Source organism: Anomaloglossus baeobatrachus, chromosome 8 (assembly GCF_048569485.1).
Source record: "Anomaloglossus baeobatrachus isolate aAnoBae1 chromosome 8, aAnoBae1.hap1, whole genome shotgun sequence".
Classification (NCBI taxonomy): Eukaryota; Metazoa; Chordata; class Amphibia; order Anura; family Aromobatidae; genus Anomaloglossus; species Anomaloglossus baeobatrachus.
In genome coordinates this window covers 37,448,027-37,465,000 of record NC_134360.1, presented here as the reverse complement: position 1 = coordinate 37,465,000, position 16,974 = coordinate 37,448,027, and the positions used below count along the sequence as shown (strand labels likewise).

The 16,974-nt window shown below is 52.5% G+C and overlaps 1 protein-coding gene across 1 annotated transcript in view; it reads right to left on the bottom strand.

Moving 5' to 3' along the window:
* Positions 1–16,974, bottom strand: part of USP19 (ubiquitin specific peptidase 19) — a 67,961-nt gene that overhangs the window by 26,244 nt on the left and 24,743 nt on the right. Inside the window, 4 exon segments of the mRNA XM_075322057.1 lie at positions 10,806–11,118; positions 14,634–15,095; positions 16,421–16,557; positions 16,715–16,843. Of these exon segments, the coding sequence (XP_075178172.1) occupies positions 10,806–11,118; positions 14,634–15,095; positions 16,421–16,557; positions 16,715–16,843 (1,041 nt within the window).

Sequence of the window (16,974 nt, the reverse complement as noted above, 5' to 3'; positions counted from 1 at the left end):
TCCCTCCAGGGTGCAACCTCTCCTGGTTAGCCCCACCAACAACTTGGGAGCCGCCCCGCCCTCCAGCACACAGCCGCCAGGGAGACCCCCCCCACACAGCCGCCAGGGAGCCTCCCTCCCCACACAGCCGCCAGGGAGCCTCCCTCCCCCCCGCACAGACGCCAGGGAGCCTCCCTCCCCCCCCCCCCCACACAGCCGCCAGGGAGCCTCCCTCCCCCCCCCCCCCACACAGCCGCCAGGGAGCCTCCCTCCCCCCCTCCCCCGCACAGCCGCCAGGGAGCCTCCCTCCCCCCCACAGCCGCCAGGGAGCCTCCCTCCCCCCTGTACAGCCGCCAGGGAGCCTCCCTCCCCCCCTGCACAGCCGCCAGGGAGCCTCCCTCCCCCCCTGCACAGCCGCCAGGGAGCCTCCCTCCCCCCCTGCACAGCCGCCAGGGAGCCTCCCTCCCCCCCTGCACAGCCGCCAGGGAGCCTCCCTCCCCCCCTGCACAGCCGCCAGGGAGCCTCCCTCCCCCTGCACAGCCGCCAGGGAGCCTCCCTCCCCCCCTGCACAGCCGCCAGGGAGCCTCCCTCCCCCCCTGCACAGCCGCCAGGGAGCCTCCCTCCCCCCCTGCACAGCCGCCAGGGAGGCCTCCCTCCCCCCCTGCACAGCCGCCAGGGAGGCCTCCCTCCCCCCCTGCACAGCCGCCAGGGAGCCTCCCTCCCCCCCCCCCTCGCACAGCCGCCAGGGAGCCTCCCTCCCCCCCCCCCCCTCGCACAGCCGCCAGGGAGGCCTCCCTCCCCCCCCTGCACAGCCGCCAGGGAGCCTCCCTCCCCCCTGCACAGCCGCCAGGGAGCCTCCCTCCCCCCTGCACAGCCGCCAGGGAGCCTCCCTCCCCCCCCCCCTCGCACAGCCGCCAGGGAGCCTCCCTCCCCCCCCCCCTCGCACAGCCACCAGGGAGCCTCCTCCCCCCCCCTCGCACAGCTGCCAGGGAGCCTCCCTCCGCCCCCTAAGCCGCCATGGAGCTCTCCCCCCCCACCACCACAGCCGCCAGGGAGCCTCCCTCCCCCCTGCACAGCCGCCAGGGAGCAGAGGCGCCGGATAAAGTTTTAAATCACTGTACACCCATAAATTAGCAAGCCAGACAGCAGAGCAGCGGCAAAAGATGGGCAATTCTTTGCCATTTACTTAGTTATTTTTCAGTTCAATAATCTTGTCACTTTGTCAATGTGGTGGTAAATCGCCCCCAAAAACTCCGAGGTTCTTATCTGCACAGTGTGACGCACCGCCCCCCCAGATAGCGCTAATATAGGATAATCCATGCAAGAACAAAACAACATAGTCCGAGTCCTGTTAGAAGATCCGAATACTCGCGCGCCGAATCCCTTTAAATATCATCCATAGCGCATGGCACCACAGGGCCGCGCACACCGCCTGTTACCTGCAGTGGAGACACGAGACATGATATCCCGGATACCATGAGAGGGAGGCGCTGATGTATGCGGTGGAGGCCGAGCCGCTGACCCCCAGACCCGATTACTATGAAGGCAGAATCCTCCTTCCCGTGTTCCAAGAAAACTACGCAGCAGTAACATAATCTGGAAGGAGGATGACTGCAGGGGGCTGGAGAACGTAACCTTTCCCAACACGAGCCAAGAAGCGTGTCATGGCTGGGAGCAGAGGCGTCCGAATCAGCTAGGGTCGCAGGCAGCCCAAACCCCGCAGGACATGGCTGTGCACCCTGGTGATGACTGATTAATTAACTTTAGGGGGCTCACAATTAAAGGGAGGTGACCCATGCAGGACAGGGGGGGGATACGTCTGTTTAATCTCCGTCAGCAGAACAGAGGTCAGTCTCCGAGCACCTGAACATAGTAGATGTGTGCAAACAAAGGCATCCTCGCCACCCGCTGTCACCCCTTTTTTTTTTCTGGCACAGCTCCGTACATGTTGCAGCAGCTGTGCTCAACACGGAAGCTCAGTCCTATTCACTTCAATGGCCGAGCTGTAATACCAGACACTGCCACTAATAATGAGACGGCGCTGCACGTTGTAAACAATGTACAGGTCACAGCGCTCTCCAGAAAGCAGCAGCAGCACCAATAAACTGCTGATCGGGAGGGGTGGGTGTCTGATGCTCATCTAATAATGATGCATTAGTCTCAGAGAATGACAAAAAATTAAAAAAAAAATTCAAATATTTTTGAGCTACTAAAATTTGTAGTACATAAAACATGAAAAACATAGAAAAAAAAAAGAAAAGGCTCAAAAAAGAGCCGCAAAAAAAAAAAAGCCACAAAAAATAAGAGCCACAAAAAATATGAGCCGCAAAAAAATATAAGTGCAAAAAATAAAACAGCAAAAAAAAAAAAAAAAGAATTTTGTTTACTTACCATAAATTCTTTTTCTTATAGTTCCGACATGGGAGACCCAGACCATGGGTGTATAGCTTCTGCCTCCGGAGGACACACAAAGTACTACACTAAAAAGTGTAGCTCCTCCCTCCGAGCATATACACCCCCTGGATAACCAAATCTAGCCAGTTTAGTGCAAAAGCTGAAGGAGGACATCCACCCACAAGTAGAGACAGAGCAAAACCCGGAACAACCGGAACCTCTGTGTACAACAACAGCCGGTGAAAACACACGAAACAAGAAAACTGCCAACAGGCAACAGGGAGGGTGCTGGGTCTCCCATGTCGGAACTATAAGAAAAAGAATTTACGGTAAACAAAATTCTCTTTTTCTTCATCGTTCCTTATGGGAGACCCAGACCATGGGACGTCTCAAAGCAGTCCATGGGTGGGAAATAAACAGAAAACTGAGAAGTAGGCAAAACCTAACTTCACAAATGGGCGACAGCCGCCTGAAGGATGCGTCTGCCCAAGCTCGCATCTGCCGAAGCATGAGCATGCACTTGGTAGTGCTTCGAAAAGGTGTGCAGGCTAGTCCAAGTGGCAGCCTGACAGACCTGCTGAGCCGTAGCCTGGTGCCTGAAAGCCCAAGAGGCACCGACAGCTCTGGTCGAGTGTGCCTTGATCCCCGGCGGGGGAGGCACCTGAGTACACTGGTAGGCATCGGATATGGCCGACCTAATCCAACGAGCTAGGGTCGGTTTAGAAGCAGAGAGACCCTTGCGCTGACCTGTGGTCAGCACAAAAAGAGAGGTGCACCGCCTAAGAACAGCGGTGCGTGACACATAGATCCGGAGCGCCCGCACCAGATCTAAAGTATGCAACGCTTTCTCAAAGCGATGCACAGGAACCGGACAAAAGGAAGGCAATGAAATGTCCTGGTTAAGGTGGAAAGGAGACACCACCTTAGGGAGAAAGTCCGGAGTCGGACGGAGAACCACCTTGTCTTGATGAAAAACCAAAAAAGGTGACTCCGAAGAGAGCGCAGCCAAATCAGAGACTCTCCTGAGAGAAGTTATGGCCACCAGAAAGACGACTTTCTGTGAAAGTCGAAACAAAGAAACCTCCCTAAGAGGCTCAAAGGGGGGTTTCTGTAAGGCCGTGAGGACCAGTTTAAGGTCCCAGGGATCCAAAGGCCGCCGGTAAGGTGGAATGATGTGAGATGCGCCCTGCATGAAGGTGCGCACCTGGGCCAGTCGGGCGATACGCCGCTGGAACAACACTGACAGAGCCGAGACCTGTCCCTTAAGGGAATTGAGGGATAGTCCTAGCTGCAGACCGGACTGTAGAAAGGACAGGATGGTCGGCAAGGAAAAAGGCCAAGGGGCATGCCCGGAAGAACGACACCAGGACAGGAAAATTCTCCAAGTCCTGTGGTAAATCTTTGCCGAGGAAGACTTCCGAGCCTGAGTCATAGTGGAGATGACTTCGGGAGGAATGCCAGAAGCCGTCAGGATCCAGGACTCAAGAGCCACGCCGTCAATCTGAGAGCTGCAGAATTCTGGCGGAAAAACAGACCTTGTGAGAGAAGGTCTGGGCGGTCCGGGAGATGCCACGGCACCTCTACGGACAGACGGAGCAGGTCTGGGTACCAAGCTCGCCTGGGCCAGTCTGGGGCGATGAGTATGACCCGACGGCCCTCCATTCTGATCTTGCGCAGGACTCTGGGCAAGAGAGCTAGAGGGGGAAAACACGTAAGACAGACGGAACTGGGACCAATCCTGAACCAGCGCGTCCGCTGCAAAGGCCTGAGGATCGTGGGAGCGAGCCACGTAAACCGGGACCTTGTTGTTGTGCCGGGATGCCATTAGATCCACTTCCGGAGTGCCCCACTTGCGGCAGATCGACCGGAACACTGCCGGATGCAGAGCCCACCCGCCGCTGTCCACGGTTTGACGGCTGAGATAATCTGCCTCCCAGTTTTCTACGCCTGGGATGTGGACTGCGGATATGGTGGACTTGGAGTCCTCCGTCCACTGAAGGATGCGTTGAACCTCCAACATTGCCAGGCGGCTGCGTGTCCCGCCTTGGTGATTGATGTAGGCAACTGCTGTCGCGTTGTCCGACTGGACTCGAATGTGCTTGCCCGCCAACAGGTGGTGAAAGGCTACGGAGAGCTAGGAGCACAGCTCTGATTTCCAGCACATTGATCGAGAGGGCTGATTCGGACGGAGTCCAAGTGCCCTGCGCTCTGTGGTGGAGATATACCGCTCCCCAGCCGGATAGACTGGCATCCGTGGTGAGAATCACCCAGGACGGGGTCAGGAAGGAGCGTCCCTGAGACAGAGAGAGGGGCCGAAGCCACCACTGAAGAGAGCTCCTGGTCTGTGGCGACAGAGCCACCAACCTGTGCAAGGAAGAAGTCTGCTTGTCCCAACAGCGGAGAATGTCCAGCTGCAGAGGACGCAGATGGAACTGGGCAAAGGGAACCGCTTCCATTGACGCCACCATCTGACCCAGCACCTGCATGAGGTGCCTGATGGAATGACGGCGGGGCCTCAACAGAGAGCGCACCGCCAGATGGAGGGACTGCTGTTTGACTAAGGGCAGCTTCACAAGTGCAGGCAGAGTCTCGAATTGCATCCCTAGGTACGTAAGTTTTTGGGTCGGGGTCAGAGTGGACTTGGGCAGATTGACAAGCCACCCGAATTGGACTAGAGTGGCGAGAGTGAGCGAGACACTCCGCTGACAGTCTGCACTGGATGAAGCCTTGACAAGAAGGTCGTCCAGGTAAGAAATCACTGCCAACCCCTGGAGGTGCAGAACCGCAACCACTGCTGCCATGACCTTGGTAAATACTCGAGGGGCCGTGGCTAACCCGAAGGGGAGAGCCACGAATTGGAAATGTTCCTCTCCGATTGCAAAACGTAGCCAACGCTGGTGTGAAACTGCAATTGGCACATGCAGATAGGCATCTGATGTCGATGGATGCCAGGAAATCTCCTTGGGTCATTGAGGCAATGACTGATCGCAGAGACTCCATGCGAAAGTGTCGCACCTGAACATGCTTGTTGAGAAGCTTGAGATCCAGGATGGGCTGGAAGGAACCGTCCTTTTTGGGGACTAGGAAGAGATTTGAGTAAAAACCTCTGAACCGTTCCCTGGCGGGAACCGGTACAATTACTCCGTTGGCCTGTAAGGATGCCACGGCCTGAGAGAAGGCGGCGGCCTTGGAGCAGGGGGGAGTTGACAGAAAAAATCTGTTTGGCGGGCTGCAAGAGAACTCTATCCTGTAGCCGTGGAAGATGATATCCCGCACCCACTGATCGGAGACGTGTTGAAACCACACGTCGTCAAAGTGGGAGAGCCTGCCACCGACCAAGGACGTTGCTGGCTCGGCCAGATAGTCAAGAGGAGGCTGCCTTGGTGGCAGCAGCTCCTGCGGACCTTTGTGGACGCGGCTTCTTGCGTCAGGTGGGCTTCTGGTCCTTGGCTGAGTTAGTGGACGAGGCCGAGGGCTTAGAGGCCGACCAGTTAGAGGAACGAAAGCTCGACTGGTTCCTGCCCTGGACAGGTTTCCTGGGTTTAGTCTGTGGCAAGGAAGTACTCTTCCAGCCAGTAGCCTCCTTAATAATTTCATCCAGTTGTTCACCGAACAGCCTGGACCCAGCAAATGGGAGCCCAGCAAGGTACTTCTTTGAAGCAGCATCTGCCTTCCACTCTCGAAGCCACAAGATCCTGCGGATAGCGCGGGAATTAGCGGAGGCCACCACAGTGCGGTGAGAAGCCTCCAGCATGGCAGACATGGCGTAGGCTGAAAAGGCTGAAGCCTGGGAAGTTAAGGCAACCAATTCAGGCATAGAGTCCCTAGTGAGGGAATGCATCTCCTCTAGGGAAGCAGAGATGGCTATGGGAGCCAACGATGGGGAGAACGAGGCCCCTGCCGCCTCATAGACAGACTTGGCCAGGAGGTCAACCTGGCGGTCAGTGGGATCCTTGAGTGAGGTGCCATCAGCCACAGATACAACTGTCCGGGCTGAGAGTCTAGACACCGGAGGGTCTACCTTTGGTGAGTGAGCCCACTCCTTGACCACCTCTGGTGGAAAAGGAAAACGGTCATCAGAACCACGCTTTGGGAAGCGTTTGTCAGGACAGGCCCTGGGCTTGGTCACAGCGGCCTGAAAACTGGAGTGGTTAAAGAACATACTCCTTGCTCTCTTAGGCAAGGTAAACTGGTGCTTTTCTGCCAGAGAGGGTTGCTCCTCTGATACTGGCGGATTGAGGTCCAGTACAGAATTAATGGACGCAATCAAATCACTAACATCCGCATCACCCTCGGTCAGATCAATGGGGTACATGGAGGTAGCGTCCGAGCCCCCAGTAAAGACATCCTCCTCGTCCTGCGAGTCGGCTCGTGAATCGGAGCCGCGGGACGAGGAAGGAGAGGGGACCCTGCGTCTCCTTTTAGGAGGACGGGGTCTGGGAGCAGATGAAGAATCCTCTGTGAGCTCTGCAGAGAGAGCCGAAGCAGCAGAGGCGCCCTGAGAAGGGGGCTGATGCATGCTCAGCAGAGTCCGGGACAGCTGTCCCATGGAGTCGGCAAAGGACTGGGAGATAGCCTTAGAAAACGATTCTACCCAAGCCGGGGGTTCAGCCACCGGGGCCGGAGCAGCCGGAGGGACCACTGGGGAGACTCCAGGCTGAGGCACCACCATGTTAGAGCAGGCATCACAATGAGGATATGTGCTCGGTTCAGTCAGTACGAGCTTACATGCAGTGCATATTGAGTACAGCCTTGCAGCCTTGCTCCTAGTGTGAGACATGCTGCTGGAGTGGGGGCTCTGCAGTAAGAACACACTCCTTCAGAATGATCCCCAGAGAGTGTATAAGAAAGTCCACAACCAGAGGTTGTGGCTTACCAGACCGATTTGTGTGCCCTCCGGATCCCACAGCTCGGACCCCCAGACAGGTTGCAGAGATGCAGCAGCCAGCGCCGATCAGTGTGAGAACGCTGATAAAATGGCGCCGGAGTGAGGAGGGGGGGCGGGGCCTAGTCCAAGAGCGGGAACCGGAGGGCCAAGGAGATATCCAGGGGAGGGAAACATCTCCTCAGAGAGGAGTGTCCTCCCCTGTGCTGAACGGCCGGTGGGCGGCGTCGCACTGTCCCTCTGCATGACTGACATGCAGGGGCAGTGAAAACGAAAGTAGGCCGCAGCCGAAGCCGGGGCCTAAATTTTACAATGCGGCCGGCGAGCAGGCACCCTCGGCGCGGTTCTCAGGTGAAAACCAGAGAACCGGCCGGAAATGTCACCAAAGTAACCTGACACACTCTCCCCAACAATAAAGATGCAAAGGACCCCCTGCAATAACATCTCAAATACTTAGCTTGTGAGACGCAGGGCCAGGTCCCTGAGGGATGGGTGCTCCGTCCGGCAGGGTCCTGAAAGGGCTGCGGATGGAGACCGGTCTCCTGCAAAGCAGTGAGAACCGTGCTGGCTCCCACTTCAAGCCAGAGCCCGAGGGATGGTGAAGGAGCGCGGCATGTAAGGCTCCAGCCTTGAAATCAACCTTAACAACACCGCCGACACAGTGGGGTGAGAAGGGACATGCCGGGGGTCCAGCTTGGACCCGCTTTTCTTCAAACTCTTTAAAATAAAAAATCAGATGAGAATGCATGTGCGGATGTATGCCTCCTGAACACAAAGCATTGAACTGGCTAGATTTGGTTATCCAGGGGGTGTATATGCTAGGAGGGAGGAGCTACACTTTTTAGTGTAGTACTTTGTGTGTCCTCCGGAGGCAGAAGCTATACACCCATGGTCTGGGTCTCCCATAAGGAACGATGAAGAAAGTTGGAATTGCATTTTTTAAAAGTATAATTTCACAGCATATGTTTAAATATTTTGTAGTGGATATAAAAAGTCTACACACCCCGTATAAATGCTAGGTTTGTTTCCATGTATAAAAAAAAAAAAAAACTACCAAGAAGAATCATTTCAGAACTTGTTCCACCTTTAACGTCGCCTATAATTTGTACAAATCCATTGAGAAATAAATCAATTTGAGAAGGAAAATATAACTAAAATGATGTGATTGCGAAAGTGTGAACACCCTCTAAAGTAGTCAGGGTACAGCTGCCATTATTTACAGTGAGGATGATTAACCACATAGGAAAGTTCTCTTAGAACAGCAAAACTTTATAAATTTGCAGCAAAAGCCATGGTCAGTAAACAGCTGACAACAAAGCAAAGGCATCTCATTGCTGAAAGTTATCAACAAAAAAAATCTCCCAAGTTATTAGATCTACCATGGACACTGAAGATTTTATCAAGAAGTGGCTTCATATTTTGGCACAGCGGCGACATTACCTAGCACTAGACGTCCCTCAAAAATTGATGTGAAGACCTATTCTTTGTTAGCAGCTTCCTGCACTGGCTCAAAGAAGGGGGTCCTGAGAGGAGACATTTCCATACCCCGATATATGACATCTACAGTGCCTACAAGTAGTATTCAACCCCCTGCAGATTTAGCAGGTTTACACATTCGGAATTAACTTGGCATTGTGACATTTGGACTGGAGATCAGCCTGGAAGTGTGAAATGCAGCAAAAAAGAATGCTATTTCTTTTTTTTTTTTTTTTTTTTTTTAAAATTGAGAAAAGTTAATTCAGAGGGTCATTTATTATTCAACCCCTCAAACCACAAGAATTCTGTTTGGTTCCCCTAAAGTATTAAGAAGTATTTCAGGCACAAAGAACAATGAGCTTCACATGTTTGGATTAATGATCTCTTTTTCCAACCTTTTCTGACTAATTAAGACCCTCCCCAAACTTGTGAACAGCACTCATACTTGGTCAACATGGGAAAGACAAAGGAGCATTCCAAGGCCATCAGAGACAAGATCGTGGAGGGTCACAAGGCTGGCAAGGGGTACAAAACCCTTTCCAAGGAGTTGGGCCTACCTGTCTCCACTGTTGGGAGCATCATCCGGAAGTGGAAGGCTTATGGAACTACTGTTAGCCTTCCACGGCCTGGACAGCCTTTGAAAGTTTCCACCCGTGCCGAGGCCAGGCTTGTCCGAAGAGTCAAGGCTAACCCAAGGACAACAAGGAAGGAGCTCCGGGAAGATCACATGGCAGTGGGGACATTGGTTTCAGTCAATACCATAAGTAACGTACTCCACCGCAATGGTCTCCGTTCCAGACGAGCCCGTAAGGTACCTTTACTTTCAAAGCGTCATGTCAAGGCTCGTCTACAGTTTGCTCATGATCACTTGGAGGACTCTGAGACAGACTGGTTCAAGGTTCTCTGGTCTGATGAGACCAAGATCGAGATCTTTGGTGCCAACCACACACGTGACGTTTGGAGACTGGATGGCACTGCATACGACCCCAAGAATACCATCCCTACAGTCAAGCATGGTGGTGGCAGCATCATGCTGTGGGGCTGTTTCTCAGCCAAGGGGCCTGGCCATCTGGTCCGCATCCATGGGAAGATGGAAAGCACGGCCTACCTGGAGATTTTGGCCAAGAACCTCCGCTCCTCCATCAAGGATCTTAAGATGGGTCGTCATTTCATCTTCCAACAAGACAACAACCCAAAGCACACAGCCAAGAAAACCAAGGCCTGGTTCAAGAGGGAAAAAAATCAAGGTGTTGCAGTGGCCTACTCAGTCTCCTGACCTTAACCCAATTGAAAACTTGTGGAAGGAGCTCAAGATTAAAGTCCACATGAGACACCCAAAGAACCTAGATAACTTGGAGAAGATCTGCATGGAGGAGTGGGCCAAGATAACTCCAGAGACCTGTGCCGGCCTGATCAGGTCTTATAAAAGACGATTATTAGCTGTAATTGCAAACAAGGGTTATTCCACAAAATATTAAACCTAGGGGTTGAATAATAATTGACCCAAACTTTTATGTTGAAAATGTATTAAAATTTAACTGAGCAACATAACTTGTTGGTTTGTAAGATTTATGCATCTGTTAATAAATCCTGCTCTTGTTTGAAGTTTGCAGGCTCTAACTTATTTGCATCTTATCAAACCTGCTAAATCTGCAGGGGGTTGAAGACTACTTGTAGGCACTGTATATGTCAAAATACGAGACAACACCCTTAAGAAGAAAGGAAACAAACAAAAAAAAAATACCCAGATACCCACCTTACAGAATCCACCCCCCCCCCATTTGTCTTCCAACCCTCCCAGTCTCCATGCTCCTTCTTACATATAGACGGAGATGACTGCTGCAGCCAATCGTGTCATTGATGCTTCGGTCACAGTCATATCGCAGGAAGAGGAAGTACAGAGAAAATCTGTGATGGCATATGGATGTGTGACCGCTGCTGACAACCATTGGCTACATCCATCGTATGCTCCTCTGACCAGTTAGTGGACATCTCTCCTATCAGCTAAAGACGCACAATGGTAAAAAGACGGCATTTCCACGATTATAACCGCTCGTTATCAGGTAACTACCTTCTGATGTGTCGTCCAGAACGTCTTCAGGTTTCGCAGCTGTGGCTTCTTCTGGCGCGATGTCCTTGTCTGATGATCCGGTGAACGCCTCTCCATCAGCCGGCACCACCGAAACGTCCTCCTGACAACCCACAGCTTGTTCAGAAGGAAGTTGTGACAACTCTTCGCCCGGCATCAGCAAATCCAAATTGGAGTCTCCCTGCGGTCCGGGAACCCGAGCACTACAGGACGCGGGCGGTACGGCCGGTGCGGGGGACTGGGGTGCCGCCTCCGGATCGGGAAGATGCGTCTTCTCCATGTCAGTAATGACAACCTGCAATATAAACTAGCAAACGTGAGGTCAATATATACCGACATATTATAGGAATACAACTGATAAAGGCTTAACAGTAACCCAGCTGCAGTACCACTATCAGCCTGCGGATGGAGGGGGCGCTGTTCCAGCGTGGAAGGAGCCATGTATTTCTAAAAGCCTTTGTACGGATTACGTTTTTATGTGATGGTCGGCACTGACGGTGGACGGTGTGATAAGACTCGAGTCGTGTGTTACTAGATATGAGTTCATGGGTGAGTAAGCCGGGCCGGGTGACTGTCCATTTCTAAAATTATACCCCTGCAGGCCGCGTCCTGGGTCAGGTTACCAAACTGGGGAAGGAGCAGAGCCTAAGAATAGAAACCGTCCGTGCTATAATGTAAAGAGAGGAGGAGCGGGTCCCGTGGCCAAGAGGCAACTGATGTACAGACCCTTCCTGGAGGGCAGCGGCCAAAGTATAGGAGACGGAGGGCCGTACTGCGGAGGATCAACCAGGACGGGAAAATGGCAGCAACATCTGGATGGGATAGCGGCAACACAGGCAACGCTCCCGTGGAATGAAACAATATGATAACCAATTACTCCGTTCACTTCTATGGGAAACAAGGAGACAGCCATTCTGCAAATCTCATAGAAGTGAACATTCTGGGATCGCTGAAGTTCCCTGTGGTCGGACACAAGTTTTTACACATCTATCACCTTTCCTATGGATAAATTATGATGTAGGGTGCAATGTATGGTAACCGCACCCCTCTAGTCTTCATTCCAGGGGCAGCTTGGTATTACACTGATTTGGTCATGAGACGAGTGGGGCCGCCTTTTCTCTAGAGCACTTTTTTTTTTTTTTCTTTTCACATGACAATGTCAGGCCGCATATTGCTGATGCCACTAAGCAGTTTGTGTGACCACCATGGCTGCGGCGTCTCTGGAGTGGTCTCCATCAAGCATCAGTGGTCAGGGATTACAAAAGGAGCTGGCAGCAGAGGATCTTGATGAATTGGCCAAATGCATTCAGTGGTAGAACACTCCTCAGGCGACAATTAAAAAGGGGTTGTCCCACAAAAAAAAACAAAAAAAAAACACAAACCCAAAAAAAAAAAAAAAAAAAAAAAAACTTTAAAATCGATAACGGAATATAAATAATTTCCACAATTGGATTTGATGATAATGATAATAATATATTATTATTAATATATATTATAGTAGTATTATTATTAATTATTATTATTTTATTATTATTAATAATACAAAATATTCCTGTGCGGAGATAATCTTATATATGTGTCTCTGCTAGGTCTGACCGTACAGGGTCATGGTCTGATCACACCACGTCTCCTGGGCAAGGGAGGATACAAGCGTATACAGACAGGACAGCTGCTGGTTTCTGCGAGGTAAAACACTTCCCCGTTTTACCTCACAGAAGGAATCAAGCTATGATCCCATGCTGTAATGTCTTTATACTCTTTTGCGTCCTCCCCGGCCCAGGAGATGTGATATAATCAGATCATCTTCCAGTACGGTCAGACACGGCCATTACACAGTACATAGTAGGACACAAATATAAGATTATCTCAGCGCAGGAGCATTTTATATCTTAAAGGGAACCTGTCGCCGTTTTTTCGGCCTATAAGCTGCAGCAACCACTGGGCTCTTATATACAGCATTCTAACATGCTGTATATAGGAGCCCAGGCCGCTGTGTACAATACTCGCATAAACCAGTCGCTGCGGTGGATGTGGCTCAGATGGGCGTCTCCGTTCTCCGGTGCCGCCTCTTTCGGCCATCTTCGTCCTCCTTCTGAAGCCTGGGTGCATGACGTGTCTACGTCATACACACTCGCTGGTCCCGCGCAGGCGCACTACAATACTTTAATCTGCCCTGCTCAGGACCTGAATGCTGGCGAGTGTGGATGACGTTGGAATAGTCATGCACCCAGGCTTCAGGATGACAGAGGCAGCGACAAAGATGGGGCGACAGAGGCGGCGACAAAGATGGGGCGACAGAGGCGGCGACAAAGATGGGGCGACAGAGGCGGCGACAAAGATGGGGCGACAGAGGCGGCGACAAAGATGGGGCGACAGAGGCGGCGACAAAGATGGGGCGACAGAGGCGGCGACAAAGATGGGGCGACAGAGGCGGCGACAAAGATGGGGCGACAGAGGCGGCGACAAAGATGGGGCGAAAGAGGCGGCGACAAAGATGGGGCGAAAGAGGCGGCGACAAAGATGGGGCGAAAGAGGCGGCGACAAAGATGGGGGCGAAAGAGGCGGCGACAAAGATGGGGGCGAAAGAGGCGGCGACAAAGATGGGGCGACAGAGGCGGCGACAAAGATGGGGCGACAGAGGCGGCGACAAAGATGGGGCGAAAGAGGCGGCGACAAAGATGGGGCGAAAGAGGCGGCGACAAAGATGGGGCGAAAGAGGCGGCGACAAAGATGGGGCGAAAGAGGCGGCGACAAAGATGGGGCGAAAGAGGCGGCGACAAAGATGGGGCGAAAGAGGCGGCGACAAAGATGGGGCGAAAGAGGCGGCGACAAAGATGGGGCGAAAGAGGCGGCGACAAAGATGGGGCGAAAGAGGCGGCGACAAAGATGGGGCGAAAGAGGCGGCGACAAAGATGGGGCGAAAGAGGCGGCGACAAAGATGGGGCGAAAGAGGCGGCGACAAAGATGGGGCGAAAGAGGCGGCGACAAAGATGGGGCGAAAGAGGCGGCGACAAAGATGGGGCGAAAGAGGCGGCGACAAAGATGGGGCGAAAGAGGCGGCGACAAAGATGGGGCGAAAGAGGCGGCGACAAAGATGGGGCGAAAGAGGCGGCGACAAAGAGGGCCGAAAGAGGCGGCGACAAAGAGGGCCGAAAGAGGCGGCGACAAAGAGGGCCGAAAGAGGCGGCGACAAAGAGGGCCGAAAGAGGCGGCGACAAAGAGGGCCGAAAGAGGCGGCGACAAAAAGGGCCAAAAGAGGCGGCGACAAAAAGGGCCGAAAGAGGCGGCGACAAAGAGGGCCGAAAGAGGCGGCGACAAAGAGGGCCGAAAGAGTCGGCTCCGGCACCAGAGGACGAAGACGCCCATCTGAGCCACATCCACCGCAGCAACCGGTTTAGGGGAGTATTATAAAGTGTTTTTATGTTGTACACAGCGGCCCAGGCGCTTATATACAGCATGTTAGAATACTATGTATAAGAGCCCGCTGGTGGTGGCCGCAGCTTATAGGCCGAAAATCCCGTGACAGTTTCTCTTTAACTCATCCAATTGTGGAACCTAATAGGATTCCAAGATCTATTGACTAAAATGTACTTTATTCATGGGACTTCAGTGATTGTGGCCGAGGCAGTCAGTGCCGGGATTTCTGCACATGACACTCAGAATCCAGATGTTTTGAACATTTTATTTCCTTTTTCCATCATTTGCAGATTGTTACCATATCTCCAGCCTTTGATTTCCTCCACATTTCCCATCTTGGGGTTGCAATTTCAGCATTAAGGAGTGTTTATATTGCATTATATAAATCCCTACCTTTTCTTCTTGGACATCCTCGGCCCCGGGAGTCGCAGGTCTGGGGGTCTCTGAGCTATCCTTGGCCGGGATACTGTCAGGAAACACGCTTTGCTCTTTACTGCTGGAACTCTTCGGGGAGTCGTCCGGGTTGGGGTGTTTCTGGTTCCTTGGACTGGCCTCGCGTGCGGAGACTGCGGAGCCGAGCTTGTGAGCGGAGCCTTTCTTCACCTGCGTTCCCGGTGGCGTGCCAGTGCTAGGGGCAGATTTCCTTGTGAGGGGGCTCCTCGCCCTCCTCTCTGCGGCTTCCTGTCCCCGTCTGACATTTTTGAGGTCAGGTTTGATCTTTTTAATTTCAGAGTTCCCGACGGGTTGAGAATTAATGGAGTCGGGTGCTGGCAGCTTTAAAGGGGCTTTTGCCTTTCCATTTTCTTTCACGGTGAGAGGTTTCGCCGGCTCCTTCACGGGGTCTTTCTTCTTTTTCTGCTCAGGAACAAGAGAAATGTATTAATTCATTCCATTGGTTTATACATCGAAGCAAAGACATTAACGTCTCATGTAGAAAGGAAAGAAAAAAATATTGGGGAGCTGCGGTAGCGAGCCATATACACGACGGGCCTGTGACTGCCGTGATTGGAGCAGTTTAACTCTTATGTGACCACAACATCTACAAAAGGACCCCAGGTCCATTCACACAGTGGAACATGGGACCCTTGTGATTTGGTTATGTAAATGCAATTACCCTGAGCAAATAGATACAGGTTGTTACAGAAATCCGCCTAGTCATTGCTGACCAATTGATGTTACCGCATTTTCCGGATTATCAGACGCAATTTTTTTTCCCCTCCAAAACTGGGGGTTAAATGGGGATGCGTCTTATAATCCAGATATGGCTTACCGGAGTCACAGGAGGCAGGGTCGTCGATACTGAGGGCTTGAATGTGGGGGTGTCACTGCAGTGGAGCAGCTCAGGAGGGTCACCGGATGGACGGTCGGCGCCAAAGATCTGACAGCGGGCTCCATTGAATCCCCTGCAGTTGACACGAGTCCTACCTGCGCATGTGCCGCCTCCGCCATTTTCTTGAAGTCAAACTTATCAACCGCGGGGGATTCAATGGAGCCCGCAGTCCGCCGGCAGATCAATGGCGTCTGCTGCCGCAACACCGCCTAGTGCGCAGTATCGCCGACCCTCCTTAGCAGCGATAACCACTCCTTCGAGCCCACAGCGTGGCCGACCCTGCCTCCTGAGCCGCTCCCCCCCTCGTGAGCTAATAGAAGACGCATGAGGATTGTAAGACGGACCCTCATTTTAACATTAAAAACTATATTTTCCTATTTTCCTGATCTAAATTTGGGGTGCGTCTTATAATCCGGCGCGTCTTATAAAATGAAAAATCCGTTACATGCACATTAGCTGCAAGTTCTCGGGGTGTGACAGAGCACTTTAAGCTTGCTGACCCCACTGCATTTGATTGACAAGTCATCCGACGCCTCTCCTCGAGATCTCAGTGTGCTCGATCATGGAGTGGGGCGGCAGATAAGAGAGGTTGGACTGACCTGTCAATCAAACGCAAGCACCAAGAGAGCAAAAAGCAGAGATGGTTGAAGACCTGCAAGTGCTCCAGCAGGCACAAAGCACTTGCAGCTAATTAGCATGCAACATCAAGGGAGGATGTCTACAGCAAAGGAATGGACTTACCCAGGGAAGCGGCGTCCATATAGAAATACCTTTAGTGTCAGGGAGAAATTCCTCCCGACAGGTCGCCTTTAAAAAAAAAAGTAACAGAGGAAGACGCTGCGTCCGTTACCTGGAGACTCGGCCATTTGTTCATCGGGATTTTCTTCTGTAAGATGAGCTGGAGGAAGTTCCCTTTCTCTTTATATTGAATTTTACTGCAAGATGCTTCTATTTCTTCATGGAAATGGCAGTTCCACTGATTGCCCTCTGTGGGTAAAAAAAGGTGGGGGGGAAAGGTGTGGGGGGGGAGGGGTGCACAAAGTAAAATATTAGTATAAGGAAATGACCGGGCGTGAATAACCCAAAAAACACGGCTTCAAACAGATGCAATGAGGAGAATGGCGGATACAGCAGCCGACGTTACCTGGAAAGTGGATCACGCACTCCGTGTCCGTGAACTCCGTCCTGAGCTCATCCACGTTCACCGCTCCGAGCCCGGGGTTCAGCTTCACAATCACCTCCCCTGAATTCTGCCTCCAGTCCATCATCATCTCTGAAATCAGACATAACAGTCTCAAAACCTGCCCCGACCTAGTGTATGAGATTTCTACAGCAAAACCCCCACTAGGGGCAAATAGGGTGGTCCACACTGACACCGACCAGGCCGAAACACTGCGCAGACCA